Below are 15906 nucleotides of genomic sequence, written 5' to 3' on the forward strand. Positions count from 1 at the left end.
CATGATGGGGGTGGTTTTATCTGTAAAGCCCAGGAGCTTTGACTGGCGGTCATGACTGTCATGATTATCTAACCAGATATCCTCTACATTTAAAGTGTATATATCACCTCATGTGTTTACTGTGTGAGCAATAAGAGGACACGTGGATTACTTCTGCTGGGGGGTCAGAGACGAGAGGTCAGGGTGGGATTCAGATCAGACAGGACCGACCTGGCCGAACACCTTTGCGTTGGCTGAGTGTTAAAAAAAGTCAGCATTGAAATGTTGAATGAAATGTATGAACATATATTTTTAAGGTTGCGAACATTTTCAATAGCAAAAGATTTGCTTGTTTGCTCATGCAGTGGTGGAAGAAGTAATCCGATCCTTTACTTAAGTAAAAACTACCAGTAAAACAATGTAAAAATACTCCCAATACAAATAAAAGTCCTTCATTCAAGTATTAATAGAAAAGTTTACTCAAAGAATCAAAAGTAAAAGTGGTCCTTATGCAGAAAAATGACCCTGTGACTGAGATCCTCTATTAGTATATATTACATGATTAGATTGTTGATACTAATACATCAGTGCAAGTAGCATTTTACTTTTGGTGGTACTTCTTACAACTCCAAGACGCTGCCAAAAAGCTTGAGAACCACTGGTTTAATCTTGATAATGCCTTATCATTTATTATTTTTAATGTAAAAACGTATTCTCAACACTAACAAGCAACTATGGATGTGAGGTAAATGTAGAAGGGTAAAAAGTGCAATATTTGAAAATACAAGTACAAGTACAGTGCTGGAGTAAATGTAGTCAGTTACTTTCCACCACTGTGTGTTATTTCACTCTATTCAACGTTACATACTTGCTTGAACGTGGATCCTTCAGTTGAAGGATGTCGGTCCTTTACTACAAACAGGTGGCTGTTCGCAGGCTGAGCTGCTGTTAAATGGCGCCATTTGCTGAACATTTTATTAACTTAAAGCTATCATTGCAATTTGAATGCATGTCCAGAATCCTTGGTATTTGGCTTTAGGTATAACTGTGTAGGTGTGATCCTGTTCATGAATGAAGACCACCGCTAAAGCATGTCGCGTATGAAGCCTGTGAAAGTAGGCCAGCATCAGTGGAAGACCGCTCAGTCCTTCACCACCTGCGTGCGGGATGCATTTGTGGATGTCAAAGTCAGGAAACACCAGCCACCTGCTTCATATAGTGATGTCAGGGGACAAAAGGAGGAGAGTGGAGGGAGCGTCACGTAAGGAAATCACCAAATGACATAAGACAGATGTCAGATGTTGCGTACATTCACACGTATCCATGTAACTATGTTTGCTGTTGTTTTTTTTTTTTTTATCTCAGATTACTTTACATTTGATATTTGTTATCCCTTGTTTATATCTGCCACTGTCTCTGCACTCCCTAGCAACCCCTCTACCAGGTTACTGAATTATGTAACTGCAGTGAACACACACACACACACACAGCAGGCGATTCACACTGAGCAATGATTGTTGCTTCAAGTAATAGAGAACCAACAAATGATGAACGCTGAAGGCAGAGACTTTGTTAACATTCCCCACAGAGTGAAAAGAAACAGTTTCCTGAGTCACACAAACAGCATTAAAAAAAAAAAAAAGCACTTCGGATGATGAACAGCCCTCACACAAAGGAGCGTCATGATGAGGAGGCTGGCATTTGCAGAGATCTCATCTTAATATCATTTCATTCTACTGTGGAGATAGAAGGTCACCAGAGGTAATGCTGACACACACACACACACACAAACTAAATCTACCACAACAATTTGCACTTCTGAAATCAGAGCACACTGTGCATATGGAGGAGGGAGGAGAGCGCCATATTCTACGAAATAATAAAATGAATTAATGGCTGAATTCATGTTACATACAAACTTATATGAGTTTATACAATGGGACGCATTGTTGTAGATTAAATTGCTTGACAGTATATAAAATGGTTCAGCTGAGCTCCACTGTGACCATCTACAATAGTAAAATGCTACTTACACAGTAATGAATAATGTAATACTACAATACTCTCTGCATTTAGTACTTTTGATACTTCATGCACATTTTGCTAATAATACTGAAAGAAATTACTTACTGAAAATTGTCCATGCAGGACTTTTACTTATATTGGAGTAATTTTACATGTAATTTGGCAGGATGTGAATCTGTGCATCCAGAAGCAGAAAAAGCAGTTAAATGAAAACAACTACTGTTTTACGGTAATCCAGTTAATTTTACTGCAAATGTATTATTGTCTCAGCAGATTTTTATGTGGTGGTGGGGGGATGCAGATGCAGAATATTAACTTCATGGCTCTGAGCTAATTCACACTCTGGATGTATGAACAGTAGAGCACATGTATTTAAATGACTTCCTTCTATTTGGCAATGAAGCTACTTTCTTTTCTTATTTGTTATATTTCTGGTCTGGAATCAATTCACCAAAAGAGAAAAACAACTCAAGCGTGGGTGCAGCAACACAACCCACATCTAGAGGAAGGAAACAGACAACAGGCAGAAATGCAGCGCGGTGGAAAATAACTTTAATAAAACTCCTATGAAAACAAAAAAACAGCAAAACAATAAAAGCCTGTACATTTGACAATATCCAGTGTCTGAGACTTTTGAAGGCTAGTGGTGCGAAATACAGCTGCATCACACATAAACCAACAGAGAAAAACCATTATAGGCTTAGGCCTGGGCCTAAGGTTTTATATAATAGGATATGGTTCATATACTCGGATATTGCACGAAAATCAAACACAGTTGCAGATGCTGACGAGCACCGTATGTCGAAACGAGGAAGTAGCTTTGCATCGCAGTGTAATGTCCCTACTGATAAACCCCGCCCACACAGGCCCCAAACTCCGCCCACACCTGCTCGTATAAAAACAAATACACTTAAAAAGTGAGCGGCACATGTTTTCACATTCAATTCAGAAACAGATCATTAAAAACACAGTATGGACAATGAAATTACTTAACATTTGCTTTTTGTTTTGGTCCTAACATGTTAAAAGCATCAGTTATTCCTCACTGAGTTTATTTGTCATGGTTGCTAGCATGAGTGGGATGGCGCTTTAAAAGGCTGACATCCTTTTAGACTTTAAGACAAGTTGACTAGTGATAACTCACAGGCGATGACATTTGTCCAATAATGCTCTTGATTTGAAAGAAACAATGCACATTGTCATTCCAAAATAAAGGAAAAGTGTTTAGTTCATTAAAAGACTACTTGAAATTTCTCATATACGTCTGTCTGAAAACATTCCAGTGTTCAGTGGTCCAAATGAACTGAGATTCGACCAAAAGGCTCAGGGCATCGTTTTCTCTAATCAGTCCTTCTCTTTCATCATCATTTCCCTCACACAAGTTTCCTCGGTGGACTCGTAAAGTAGTCTGGCACGTAGACGTCTCTCGATAAATTCTTAAATGGCAAAAGAAAAAGAAAACTCATAAAAAATACAATCTTCCCGCAGTTTTGAGGCACACTTTGAGGCAGCGGGAGCGAGACAGTTAAGATGCACTTCCTGTGGGCGTTGTGCACATTGTTTTAAGACATGGGGGTCAGACGCTTGTCTTTTTTCGATTCCGACCTTCACACACACACCCATCTGTTATCTCCGCTGCACTTAAAGCAGTTCAGGGGTGTGGTCAAACCATGAGCCCCTTGAGAGTCCATACAAGCCGAGCTTAAAGTCCGTCTGACAAAACTCAACCACTCCAAAACAGGATTCTTGTTGTCGGCCCGCTCCGCAGGGACCGTTCATCTTTAGTGTGGGCAGAGTGGGTGCTTCAGTTCCCTTCCTTTGGCTGTGTGCTCCATCAGCTGTTGTGCCTGTGCAAAACTTGCAACGACTTTACCCTCCATGATTCGGCAGAAATGTCACAAAAACCATGAATTTGGATTTTCAGGAGGCACCATGCCAGAGTGATGCGAGGCGAGGAGGGATACAGTAAGTAAGGGTGCAGGCTAACTCAGCTGCTTCAGAGAGCAGGTTTACTCTGTATGTACAGTGTATATGTGTGTGTGTGTGGGGGGGGGGGGGGGGGGATCTGCTCATATTTGGGATATTCTGCTAGATTCCCTTCTTTAAATCAGGGTTGGCTGACACCCCGTCACCTTGGCACACCTTTCCCCTCCTGCACTCCCACACACTCCTTCACTGTGTCCTCTTGGCCCCTGACCCCTGACCCCTGGCCTTTGAGGGGTCTCAGGTGCTCTAGGAGCGGTTGTCTTTGGCCACGTTGTGGGCCATCCAGTTGACTTTGGTTGTCCAGCTCTCTCTCAGGGCCTCATCGAACTTCTGGCGGAACTGCTTCAGCGCCTCCTCATCTGTTTTACCCAGAGCCAGAGAGTCCTGAGGAGGGAGGGGTTGTAGGAAAGGCGGAGGATTAGTTATGAGGGCAGGAGGACGGAGAAGTGTTGACGAAATGGACTAATAAAATAATACAATAAAAAAAACTATATAAAATATATTAAAAAAACATCTTCACTACACTCCTACTCTCATCCATATTCAGGTGTTTTGGTTTTGTCTGCCCTCTAAACGTAAAAGGTCCGTGGCTCCACTGAAAAGCGCTGTATAAATGCGAGTTGTTATCATTATCATTATTAAATCTGTGCAAACAACAATATATCTTATTGTAACACACAGTCTAAGCAGAAGCAGAGCAAATGTAAGCACACGCGGGCGCTATGTGAGGGCGAAGGCACGGTTTGAAGGGAAAGCATTATAAAATCTGAAATCAACAAGTCATGCTCTCAAACTGAAAGACTCTTTATACACGCATCAACTCTGTCACTACTGGACTGGTTAGAAGCAACCTACAGTATTAATTCAGTGAATATACCTGAAGTTCAATGTGTTAAAGATCTCCAGACATGTTTTAAGAGTTAAAAAATACTCTGCTTTTTTCTATGAATCTATGAAGACGCGTATTAGGCTCTGAACTAGTTGTGATGTCACAAAATCCTGCTCGTACGCTCCACACACTGACTACCTGGTAAGTAATCTCACATGAGGTTTAACACAGTGAGTTTTATATCTGGTTTAAGTGCACTTCATTGCTATTAATCATTAGACTTTCTGTTCTCTCTGCAGAATGGACAACTTGTCCTGTGATCCTGTGATAAACTGGGTGGATTGCAGAGATATCATCACACTTTACAAGGTGCAGGTTTTTACGTGAAGCACCGAACATCAGTTTTCTTTCACATTATTTTATGTGTTTAAAAACTGCTGTGCACGCGAGTGTAATACCTTTAAGTACTGGATGTCTTTGACGGAGGTGAGCTCAGGCAGCCCAGCAGTCAGCATGAGGGCAAACAGTGTGATGAAGAGGTTCCCGTTCTTCCTCAGGATTAGATAGGCCTCCTCACAGTACTGACGGAAACTACAAGACCAACACACACACACACTCAGCTCATTATTTATGACATTTACACCAAGACCGGATCTTTTTCTACCAAACCTAAATGACCACAATGTGCATACTTGTTAAATAGCTCCTCTATAAACAGCTCAGTTGTTGTAGTGCAATTACAAACAGTTTCAGAAGTTTTAGATGTCGTATTTTTTGTAGAAATTTAAACCTCCAGTTTAGGATATAAGTAATGTAAGAGGTGCTACAGGAAAAACTTTGGCAGTGTTTTCAATATACTGTAGGTCGTCACACAGAGGGCATGTTTCCACCAGGGTATTTCGGCTTTCACAAAGTCATCTGTGTGCGTGCTGTCCTTCCGATCTGGTACACAATGTACTATGTCTTGAACTCACACATACCACATTTGCTGACGCAGCAATGAACCACAACTTCCCTGCTCACAGATAAACATTTTTGAGAATCGCTCATGCTCTTCACCAACACCCAGCTGTGAAGCCTAGTCGTTGGATAACTATGCAGTTTACACGTTACGTGGGCATGCAAAGTGATGATATTCCATGGTCACAGGCTTTAGCCAGCGTTAACAGTCCAACACATGTCAAACTCAGTGTGGCATGGCTCCGGCAACACTCACAAAACACTGGAGGGAAGCCGTTTCACGATGGAGCTCTACTTCGTTGCCTCACATGAGAGAACTGTGTGTTTATTTGGATTATTTCTGAACCGTAGTGACTTCAGCTGCAGAGGCAGTTGATGTTACACAGGACTCGTCTCCACATGTTTACTCTCTGTGGTACAGTGATGAATGTAGGTCATAATAACACAGATTACTGTAACACACGGGTATTTCCACTCTCACAAAATGAGTTGCCTACTTGATTTGTACCGTCACTGGTATCTACTTGGTAAACAGTGTACGTTTCGGCAGCGCCTATGCATGCCACACCAACGTGCACTCACCTCAAGCCTCAATAGCAGAAACATGTTGCTGAGGTCTGCATACTTTCAGACTCGCGGCCACTTCAACAACGATATATTTCAGTTTATACGTCACATAATAACATCAACATTTTGCGTGATATATTTTTAGTTTTACTTTGTACACTTGAGGCATCAGTCAGCATTGTGCAGGTTTGTTTAAAACGATCCACCTTTTGTAGAAAAATATGCAACAACATCAATAATTTAAGTTATGGATCCAGACTGAGCAGCTTTTGCTTTCTTAAGTAGCGCACCTATCCGGGCTTATAGTATTTATACCAGCTCAGCACTTGAGTGTCTCTGTATCACATCTGTATTACATTAGACAAGACTGGTGGGAATGGGTTTACTGGTTTAGATTTGTGAAATTAACCATTTTTACCACAGAAGAATTCTCCTCAGAGAAACTTGTTGCAAGCTGTTCATAAGTAACTGAGCTTCTACTGCTGACTGCTGGTGGGAGAGGGTACTGCACCGGCACGCTTACGCAAGCTGTGGTATGACTGCGACGCCCTCTACGTCCAGACACAAGCCTTGTGCCTCTGATGGTTTGTTCATATCACTTCACATCTATCCTCTTTTATCCCACAGCTTATTCTGCACTCTTCATTTGCTCTTCCAAAACATAAACACGGGAAAAAAATAACTTTTCACGAGCTACATTTTGCTTTTCTATAACATGGATAAAATGTTGGCTCTAGTCTTTTCAAGACTATTATGCTTATTATTTTTTAGCCTCTTTGAGGAAGATGTACTCTTTGTGACAGATAGATATAAGATAAAGCTCACCCTGCCTCTGTCTAATACAAGTTAATTTAGCTACCGAACGCTCATTTCAATACTACAGATGCTGACAGTACTTGCTCATCATATAAAATTGTTTAAGCAGGTTTTCCGTTTATATTCAGCTGACAGAAAAAAACAGATGTTGATGGGGAGGCATTCAATTATGTTTTACGGTCCAAACAAAGACATCTCAATCCATCCATTTGATCATACTATTCAATAAAAATACGAGTGACAGGTCTATTAACAGCAACAGAGCCACCTGTGTCATTCTATTCTCACATTTCTAACAGCCCAACTGAACTGTATGATGAAAAGGTGGCAGTTTTACTTATATAGGATATATTATATAAAGCGAGGCAGAGGCTGAAGATAAGATAAGAGAATAAACTAAGAGGAACAAACCTGCCAAATTTCTCAGTGTACCCCGTCTTGCCCTGCTGTATGACGTGGATGAAGTCGTGTGTGAGGATGAATGGTACACGCTCCCTCTTGATGCCAAACTTGGACTTGAAGTTGCCCAGGATGTGGCCGAAGTCTATGTGGAAGAGCTGATGGACAAGAAGGCCAGTCAGTGAGCACCGTGGAACCAGGACAAATACAAAAGAAATGGTTCGTTTCTACCGATAAACCAAACTGTCTGTCCAACCTGTCCGGTGCTGCGGACCATGATGTTGTCACTGTGGCGGTCTCCGATGCCCAGGACGTAGGTGGCTACACAGTAGCCTGCACACGACAGAGTGAACTCCTCGATGGCCCGATCCAGAGCATCACTGTCAAAATATACACAGGATACATGTAAGCGCATTTTTCTTTTTCTGGACTCTCTTCCTATGTGACACGTGCTGTCGTCCAGAGAGGCTCAAAATGCAGTTTCATCGCTTCATCACCAGGCGGCATCTTACCCAGAGTTCCTCTCTTTGAGCCAGTTGAGCAAAGCATCCTTGTTGAAGGCGGCAGCTGCTGCCACGTTGCTGCTGGTCAGCTGGATGTTGGCAATCGTGTCTGCTGATGAGACTACCTCGATCAGCCCTGCCCGGTCACCTGTCGCTAGGCAACCATACGGTACGATTCTGCGTGACATGTGGAGGAAGAGAAGCCGAGAGTTTAATGATGTCAACTGGAGTACATGGCAACCCTTGTTGATACATGCAGAACACACAATCATTTCACCTTCACACTTATTACCAAAATTCCCACTGTTCACAATCTCCAGAAGAAAATATGGTAAATGTGTATATTTCACAGGAAGAAACCGATTACAAATTTCCAATGATTCTGATTTTTGTCATATTTATTTCAACATATGAAGGAAAACAGTCCACAAAAACAGGATCCAGGACTCATTTGACCAGGCAGTGTAAATGCAGCTTTGTGTGTGTGTGTGTGTGTGTGTGTGTTATGCATTTATGAGATTAAGACATTAGGTTCATTCATATAGCACTCCCCTGGGTGCAATTCACTCTGTCAGACAGTAACACAATATCATACTGTTTACACCGAGCAGAGACAGGACAGACGGGAACATACGGTGAAGAACATATGGTGATTACGCGATGGCATGCGCACCAGACAGAAGATGATGCGTGTTCTTCTTCATTCCCTTTCACTTTTTCCCACAAGATGGCAGCAGGTCTCCATGTAGCAGGACGCAGAATTATGCGACCTGGACAAATCTTCCTCAGAATCTTCCTCCTTTTCTCTAACAATTTACTCCCCACCCCCCAGGTCTTATACATCAGACAGCCATGACCCAATGCTCAAAGCAGACTCAATTTACAGATTTCCTTTGCAGTTTGACAGAGGTTTAATGGAGACCAAATGCCTTCGAGGCATTTCTTACACAACTTGATCCGTGTCAAGTTTAAATAGATGAGAAAAAACGACTACAGACAGCAGACAGGTAAAGATATGTGGGGTAAAATACATCAGCAAGAAAGCACAGAACAAACTCACATCATAGTGGTTTCATTACATTGTCCCTCCCTTCATTTAACAAGTCACATCACTGTGTTCGAACTCTGAACTCATGTCCCTGTAATCTGAAGCACCGTCCTCAAGCTCAACTGTCAAAACAACCCCCTCCACTGCTCAGCTCCAGATGTGTCAGCGCATGACGAAGGCAGAAACAGGGTTTGTAAAAGTGCGAAAGGGTGGATTTGATTAGGATGTAATGCAGATATTATATATCTGTGTGTATGTGTGTGTGTGTGTGTGTGTGTGTGTGTCTGGGGTGTAAAAGGGTTGGAGGTCAAACTAGCATGGGGTAATTTAGTGTCTCCCCTCCTCTGCTGCACCCCACCAGAGCTTCCCCTTCCCTGCCGAGAGCAGGAACAAACAAGCTGAACAGAGTCTGTCCGTTAAACCTACACACACACACACACACACACAAAAACTCACCTGAGGTCCAGATTAGCCTCCTTCCATAACAGATCCATTAACCTCAGTATCTGGAGGGTCAACATGTCTTGTCTTAGGTCTAGAAAAAGAGAGTAAGTGCAGAAGAAAAGGGAAAAGTTTTCTTAATTTCAAAAGAAAATATTGTGCTTTTAAAAGCAAAAGTACTTGAAAGACAGAAAGTGATTTCAACCCCTCATCTTCATGACCTTGCAGTATCTTTACCCCTCCTTCTCCCACCATTCCCCCCTTCTTTTGATCCTCCTACCATCTCCATTCTTGAAGATGATTCCCAGGGTGTCTCCCCCCAGCAGCTTGTTGTTGTAAACAATCCAGAGTGGCTTCATCTTAGAGTCCATGTACCGACACTTCTCCACACTGAGAGCACAATGAGAGAGAGAGAGAGAGAGAGAGACGGGGGATGATGCATCACAAGATCAACCTGGTCTGAAACTTAGGCCTGTGATCAGAAGAGTGTCTTACTTGATGCCAGACAGCAGGACATTGGGGTTTAGAGGGGAGTGCAGGTCTGACAGAGTCTCAGAGTAGCCGCTCTGCCTCAGACAAGTCATCATGGCCTCCTTGGTCAACATGGCCTCCTTGGTCTTACTCCGAGCGTTCTTGATGGTTCCCAGCTTAATTAGTTCATTCACCGACTTCAGCTTACTCAGGGCTTCCACCTGGTGCAGTCAAAGGTCAAAAGACGCAACACATTACAGAACAGCTGTAAATGTTGGACCAATATTTGAATTTGTTTGACTGAAACCAGCCAACAAACCCAAAGAAAGATTCATCCCTGTTACAGACAACTGAGCTCATTCTCCTCAAACAGACTATGTTAGCATTGTGATCCTAAGCCAGTGTGCATGCTCTTCCAAACAGGAAAGTGGACGTGCTGATGAGGAAGTAGGAAGAAGTGTCCACGGGAGTGACTGTCAGAATCAACACTGTAGAGGGCAAAGGTCAGAGGGCAGGAGGGTGACGCTGCCGCTATGACGGGCTAAAAATACCATAAATCTAGTCCTGTCGGGGCTGACGATAGACTGAAGCTATTCTGGTTGTTGAGTGAAAAAGAAACAAACTGTGAGAACATGTGTGCATGAGACAAGAAATAAAAGAGGTCCGTGTGTGTGAGACCTACCTGCTTCTTTAGAACCTCAATATGAGGGATGCTGCCTCTACAGTAGGCCTCCAGGATGAGGGCAAACTGGACTGAAACAGCGGGCATGTGGATCTCTGACCTGTAGAGGGCAGCAGAACAGCCACAGTCAGAAGAGGAAGTTCACAAGACTCACCTGTTGCCCTTTTTCTAGTCTGACTCACCGGATGTAGGCTGCTGGGATAAGTCTGGCGACTGAAATAGTAATGAAATTCTCCTCCCCTTCCGCTATTACTGGTTTCAGGTGAGCTCCTCCAGAACTACAGTACAGGTAGGCTTCACCTCCAGGACATCGATGATCAAGTTGTCTTATTTAACAGTAAAAGCTGCATCACAGTCTACATACGTCGTTCACTATTTTACGTGGTGTTGTCATTAGCCGGGATTTAACAATTTTAATGCAAATGTTCCACCAAAACATGCCCCCCCCCCTGACACTATTTTGCAAGGGCACCGTCACTGCATCCTGGGTTTAGTGCCGCCCAAGACGATTGTGAAAAATTGATTGTGACGTTTTTTCGCCCTTTCCCAGAACGACGATGGGTTGAGACCTTTCCCCAAAGTGTGGAGCCTTTTTCACAAACACACAATCTGTTCGCCTTTCTTTCTAACGTGCAACATGTGCATATGTACACACAGACACACGTGTCCGTACACACCGTAGGTGCCAGAAGAGGAAGTGTCCAATCTTGCGGTTCCCCTGGGCACGCTCCAGCAGGAAGTGGGTGAGGGCGCAGTCATAGTAGGGCTCATAACGCAACACCTGCACCAACTGTAGCAAGTACTGCGACAGCTCCTCATTACTGGTGAGGGGAGAGGAGAGAGAGAGAAGCATGACCGGAGGTTTTCCTGAAAGGCTGCTTTCTAGATTTGACCTTTCTTTCATTCCTTTAAATGATTATGTGCCTGCTTCTCTTTTTAGGAAAACCGACAACACACAGCAGCATCTAAAACTATTAAAATAAAACAGCAAGAAACAGGAGAAATGGAACAAAGGATGATACATGAACGTAGAAGCTTGATTATGAGACAAAGAAAAACGGCACTGTGTTGTATAAAAATGTGTGTGGGCGGACATATATGTTTACCTCATATCACGCAGACAGCGCACAGCATATTCTCTGACATACTGGTCAGGGTAGTTGAAGTCCAGAAGCTCCAGAGCGTCTCTGGGACTCAGTTTGGGCCAGATCTGAAGCAGTGCCTGGAGCTGAGACACACACACACACACAGATACTCAGAAGCTGACACACAGGCGCTTATTCAGAGTTACATAGATATACAGTCGTATAATATATACGTTTTTTTAGCCTTAAGGTCTATGATGGCTACGAAAACATTTATTAGGGCAGTGGGGTGACATTCAGAGGAAAAACTAAAGTGGTGATGACCCGTTATGGTGAAGCAACCAAATAAAATGTGTTTGGAAAGTTCAATCACCGAACGCTGGAGACAAACACAGTACCAGCTGCAGGCAACAGCAGTGTCTCTCCACAAGTGAACCCGATTCTAGTTGTACGTAGTTTTAAGAAGGCGCGTTCATTTCATGTGAAGAAAGTCCATTTTGGTTTGAAACAATATTTGAAATATGTTTTATTCTGAGGCTGATGAAGTAAGGTTTGATTGTGAGGGTAGTTTTCTGTCAATTTAAGATGTTGTGCTGATGATGTATAACCATCATCTTAATATTGAACAAAATAATAGTATCATTTGTGCCAGAAGTGCAGCTAGCCAACCAACACAAAACACAATCTTTAGAAGAGACGTTTTACATGTGAAAACGTAAATAATTATACAGTGTGGCTGACAGTATTCAAAAGTCTCAAAATGAAGTGAATTTAAGTCAAATCATCTACTTAAAGAAGTTCAATGTTGAAAACTGCTTTCATTATCTATGGCGTCACCAAACTGTACATTGAGAAGACTTTGTAGAAACAGTGTATACGCTGGCTAACCTGGGCCATGTCCTCATGTTTGCTCCACTTGACGGAGAGCAGCAGTTTGGGCAGCGACTGAGGGAAATTCTGATGACAGTCGTGGCGTAGTGTCCAGATCAAATCCTTCTCGTTCTCACACAGCTGAGAGAGCGGGTCACGCTCCATGATCTCCTTCAGCTCTATGTGGAACTTCTTCCCCCCACGACCCTGAGAGAAACAACGAGGAAGGAGGTTGGGGAGTTCGGGAAAGAGGATATGAAGAAGATGTAGAGGAGAGAAAGGGTGAGAGGATGAAGGAGGCAGAGGAGACGGGACGTGAAAGGACATGAGAGGATGACGAGGAGTAGCAGCAGTGACTGTAAAGAACCACAAGATGGCGTAGTGTATCAAAGTATACAGAAATTTCTATCAACTGAATTAAATTCATCACAGTCCACAAACCAAAAGGACTGTCATTGAATTATCTCTGTTTACAACAAGTTGTTTGCTGTCTGACTCAAAAAAGGTGCTTTAAACAGCCAATAATGTAAATACAAACTTCATAATGATGCTAAAACAAAACAGGAATAATATTAAGAGCAACTGTGTGGATCTGTAAACTCACACGCAAATTAACATGCAGTAAAAAATACACACTAAATTGTAGTCAGTGTTAATCCATAGTTTCTCTCTCACACACACACACACACACCTCACATTAAAAAGGGGTGCGTTCAGGCATGCCCTCTACATAACACAGGATTATGTAACCGGCGGTAACACGCCCAGGAGTGGGTTTTTAGTTGAAGGCACAGGAAAACATGCAAGTAATCTGATTAGAGTCTCTAGTTTTGAAGGAGATTGAAATATTTATGCTGCTACACCCTGCCAAAGTGATAACAATGGGTTTCCAAGGAAACTAGCAGCGTGCGCCTGTTTGAGAGGTTTCTACTGGTGGTGTGTGAGGGCGAGACACAGAGAGAAATTATGCAGCATGCGTATTTGTTACAGGCCCACTGTCACGTTATTTATCACCTCTGTGTCTTCTGAATGCAAACTAATATTCAGCCGCGTTCACACGGTTACGTCCTGCTGTACTTTAACTCACCATGGGTATACAGTCATTTGCTCTGGCGATCTCTGCAGCTTTTTCCAGTATCTGCAAAAAAAAAAAAAAAAAAAGTACGTGAGCACCGAATGAGTGAAGACACACTCCGATACAGCGCGTTAGGCAGGCCGAGCACGTCCCGATGCTCTCACGCTAACAGACACCACTTCATCCTAATCACTAGCTACTATTACGAAGAGCACTAAGCCACGGCGAGGACAAATTCAACTGCAATCGAGTCTTCAAAAAAAGGCCGCAGAGTCTAAGTTCAGCCACTCCTTTCTATGAGCGGGACTGAGAACGATGGCTGACAGCTGTCTGACCTTGTCGAAGGGGGGGAAGATGATGGGGTGTGACGAGTAGTCTGGGAAGTGGATGTGCAGTGCTGTAGCGTTCTCAGTGTACGGGTTGGTCTGAATGGTTCCTATGGGGTTCAGCATCTCTTCAAGTTCATCTGTGGAAGACACAAACAGATACACGTGACATTTATTACATGGCGGCAATCACTGGAGAAGCTCATTTTACCCTAGTTTAGATATAAGTGTGTGTGTGTATGAGTGTGTGTATACCAGGAAAGGAAGACCAGCAGTGCAGGATGATGTCTCCGGTCTTCAGCTGGCCTTTGTAGTCAAACACCATGGTGTTGACCCAAGCTATGGGGTAGTGCTGGATCACAGAGAGAGAAAAATAGTGAAATGAATTATTAGTGACGGATACTTCTGCCTTTCTTTGATCCACTGCAGACTACAGACAGTGTATGTCCGTGTACTGTTTCTTACCACTTTCCCTGCTTTGCGGATGGTCTGGTACTTGTTTAAGTGAGCATTTTTGGTGGACTTCTGCTTCTTGACCTTATCCATGACGGCATAGATGGCAAAGCAGAGGCGGGTCATGCGCGGCAGGTCACAGACGGAGAGGTCAAACTCCAGCGTGCTGTCTTTCCAGGTGTGGTCCGAGCGCCCGCTGCTCTCGCTGCTCACCGCCGGCTTGCACAGGAGCTCTGTGCCGTGGAAGAGCCCCGCCCTCACCTGGACCTGGGCGGCAAGGAGGGAGGGGTTGGCATGTAGAGGCGCAGCAGTGGCATACGTTTGTTTGTTTAATTTGATATTTATTTACAAGCCAGCCTGCTTAAACTTTTCAACTTGAATAAGAAATAAGAAATAAGTTTGGGTCCATAATTTAAGGTTCAGTCTTCTATATTTCCAACAAATGCCATGAAAATACCAAAACCAACAGTGCGTGAGTCTGTCTCTCCATATAGTACGACATCCCTCTCAACCCCAAAACACATTCATTCCTTCTGAAGGTGGAAATCTTTAAAAAAGGTCACACATGGATCCATATTCGCTGCTCTCGGAAGTGTTTCTGGCAGCAGAATGGAAATGAAGGGACATGTCAGTGTGATTCATTGATGTGTTTTTAATAGTTTTTGGGCAACAATGGAGCTCTTAGGAGCAGAGGAAGAAGATACATCAGACTTTGGCAACACAAACAAAACTTGTTAGTAGAATCCATTCATTGCTGGGTTTGGTGTATTCATGGGATTTCTTGACAATACGAAAAACATTTAATAACATCAAACTAATCCTTTCAATCCAACTAACTTTGTGGCTCAGCCTCATGAAAACAAAACAAATCACAACACGCAGATTAACACGCTAATCTACAGTAAAGCACAGTGGCTTCACACTCAAGCCAAAGCTGTCATTTATGATATCCTTACGTTACATAACTGATGTCTGACAATGTCCGTGTCTTATTCCCGTAAATGTGAAACTGTGTGGGAGACACGGCTAAACTGCACATGCAGGGTTTTGTGTGTGCAGTGACATTAACAGGAACATAAATGACACGAGTTTACCTTGGCAGTCTCCTCCGCGTTCACCTTGCTGCCTTTCACCAGGACTATCTTAAACGGGCTAGACACGTCCCACACACACGTCTGTACTTGCTGCAGAGGGAAAGTGAGAGGAGAAAAAGAGTGAGCTCAGTGCACAGAGGGAGCAGTATTAGCATAATGTACTGTAAAAATATGTACTCCCACAGGCTGCTTCTTCACACCCAACAGTTCCCTACACACACACACACAAAAACACAAACAATGTGGGAGGTCAGGCGGGTCATTCTGATGTCGAGCCAAGTGGATTTGCGAGGGTCA

General features: G+C 43.1%; 1 protein-coding gene across 1 annotated transcript in view; it reads right to left on the minus strand.

The window, feature by feature from the left end:
- Nucleotides 1–3970: 3970 nt before the first annotated feature.
- pik3cb (phosphatidylinositol-4,5-bisphosphate 3-kinase, catalytic subunit beta) overlaps nucleotides 3971–15906 on the minus strand; it is a 45795-nt gene continuing 33859 nt past the window's right edge. Inside the window, exons 8-24 of the mRNA XM_070906573.1 lie at nucleotides 15610–15699; nucleotides 14528–14782; nucleotides 14318–14414; nucleotides 14072–14202; nucleotides 13749–13799; nucleotides 12680–12868; nucleotides 11813–11934; nucleotides 11384–11527; nucleotides 10707–10806; nucleotides 10049–10245; nucleotides 9834–9943; nucleotides 9569–9647; nucleotides 8074–8241; nucleotides 7818–7941; nucleotides 7574–7719; nucleotides 5278–5410; nucleotides 3971–4374 (exon numbers count right to left, since the gene is read on the minus strand). Of these exons, the coding sequence (XP_070762674.1) occupies nucleotides 4237–4374; nucleotides 5278–5410; nucleotides 7574–7719; nucleotides 7818–7941; nucleotides 8074–8241; nucleotides 9569–9647; nucleotides 9834–9943; nucleotides 10049–10245; nucleotides 10707–10806; nucleotides 11384–11527; nucleotides 11813–11934; nucleotides 12680–12868; nucleotides 13749–13799; nucleotides 14072–14202; nucleotides 14318–14414; nucleotides 14528–14782; nucleotides 15610–15699 (2274 nt within the window). The 3' untranslated portion in view covers nucleotides 3971–4236. The remainder of the gene's footprint in view (nucleotides 4375–5277; nucleotides 5411–7573; nucleotides 7720–7817; nucleotides 7942–8073; nucleotides 8242–9568; nucleotides 9648–9833; nucleotides 9944–10048; nucleotides 10246–10706; nucleotides 10807–11383; nucleotides 11528–11812; nucleotides 11935–12679; nucleotides 12869–13748; nucleotides 13800–14071; nucleotides 14203–14317; nucleotides 14415–14527; nucleotides 14783–15609; nucleotides 15700–15906) is intronic.

Source organism: Enoplosus armatus, chromosome 5 (genome assembly GCF_043641665.1).
Source record: "Enoplosus armatus isolate fEnoArm2 chromosome 5, fEnoArm2.hap1, whole genome shotgun sequence".
In the NCBI taxonomy this organism is placed as follows: Eukaryota; Metazoa; Chordata; class Actinopteri; order Centrarchiformes; family Enoplosidae; genus Enoplosus; species Enoplosus armatus.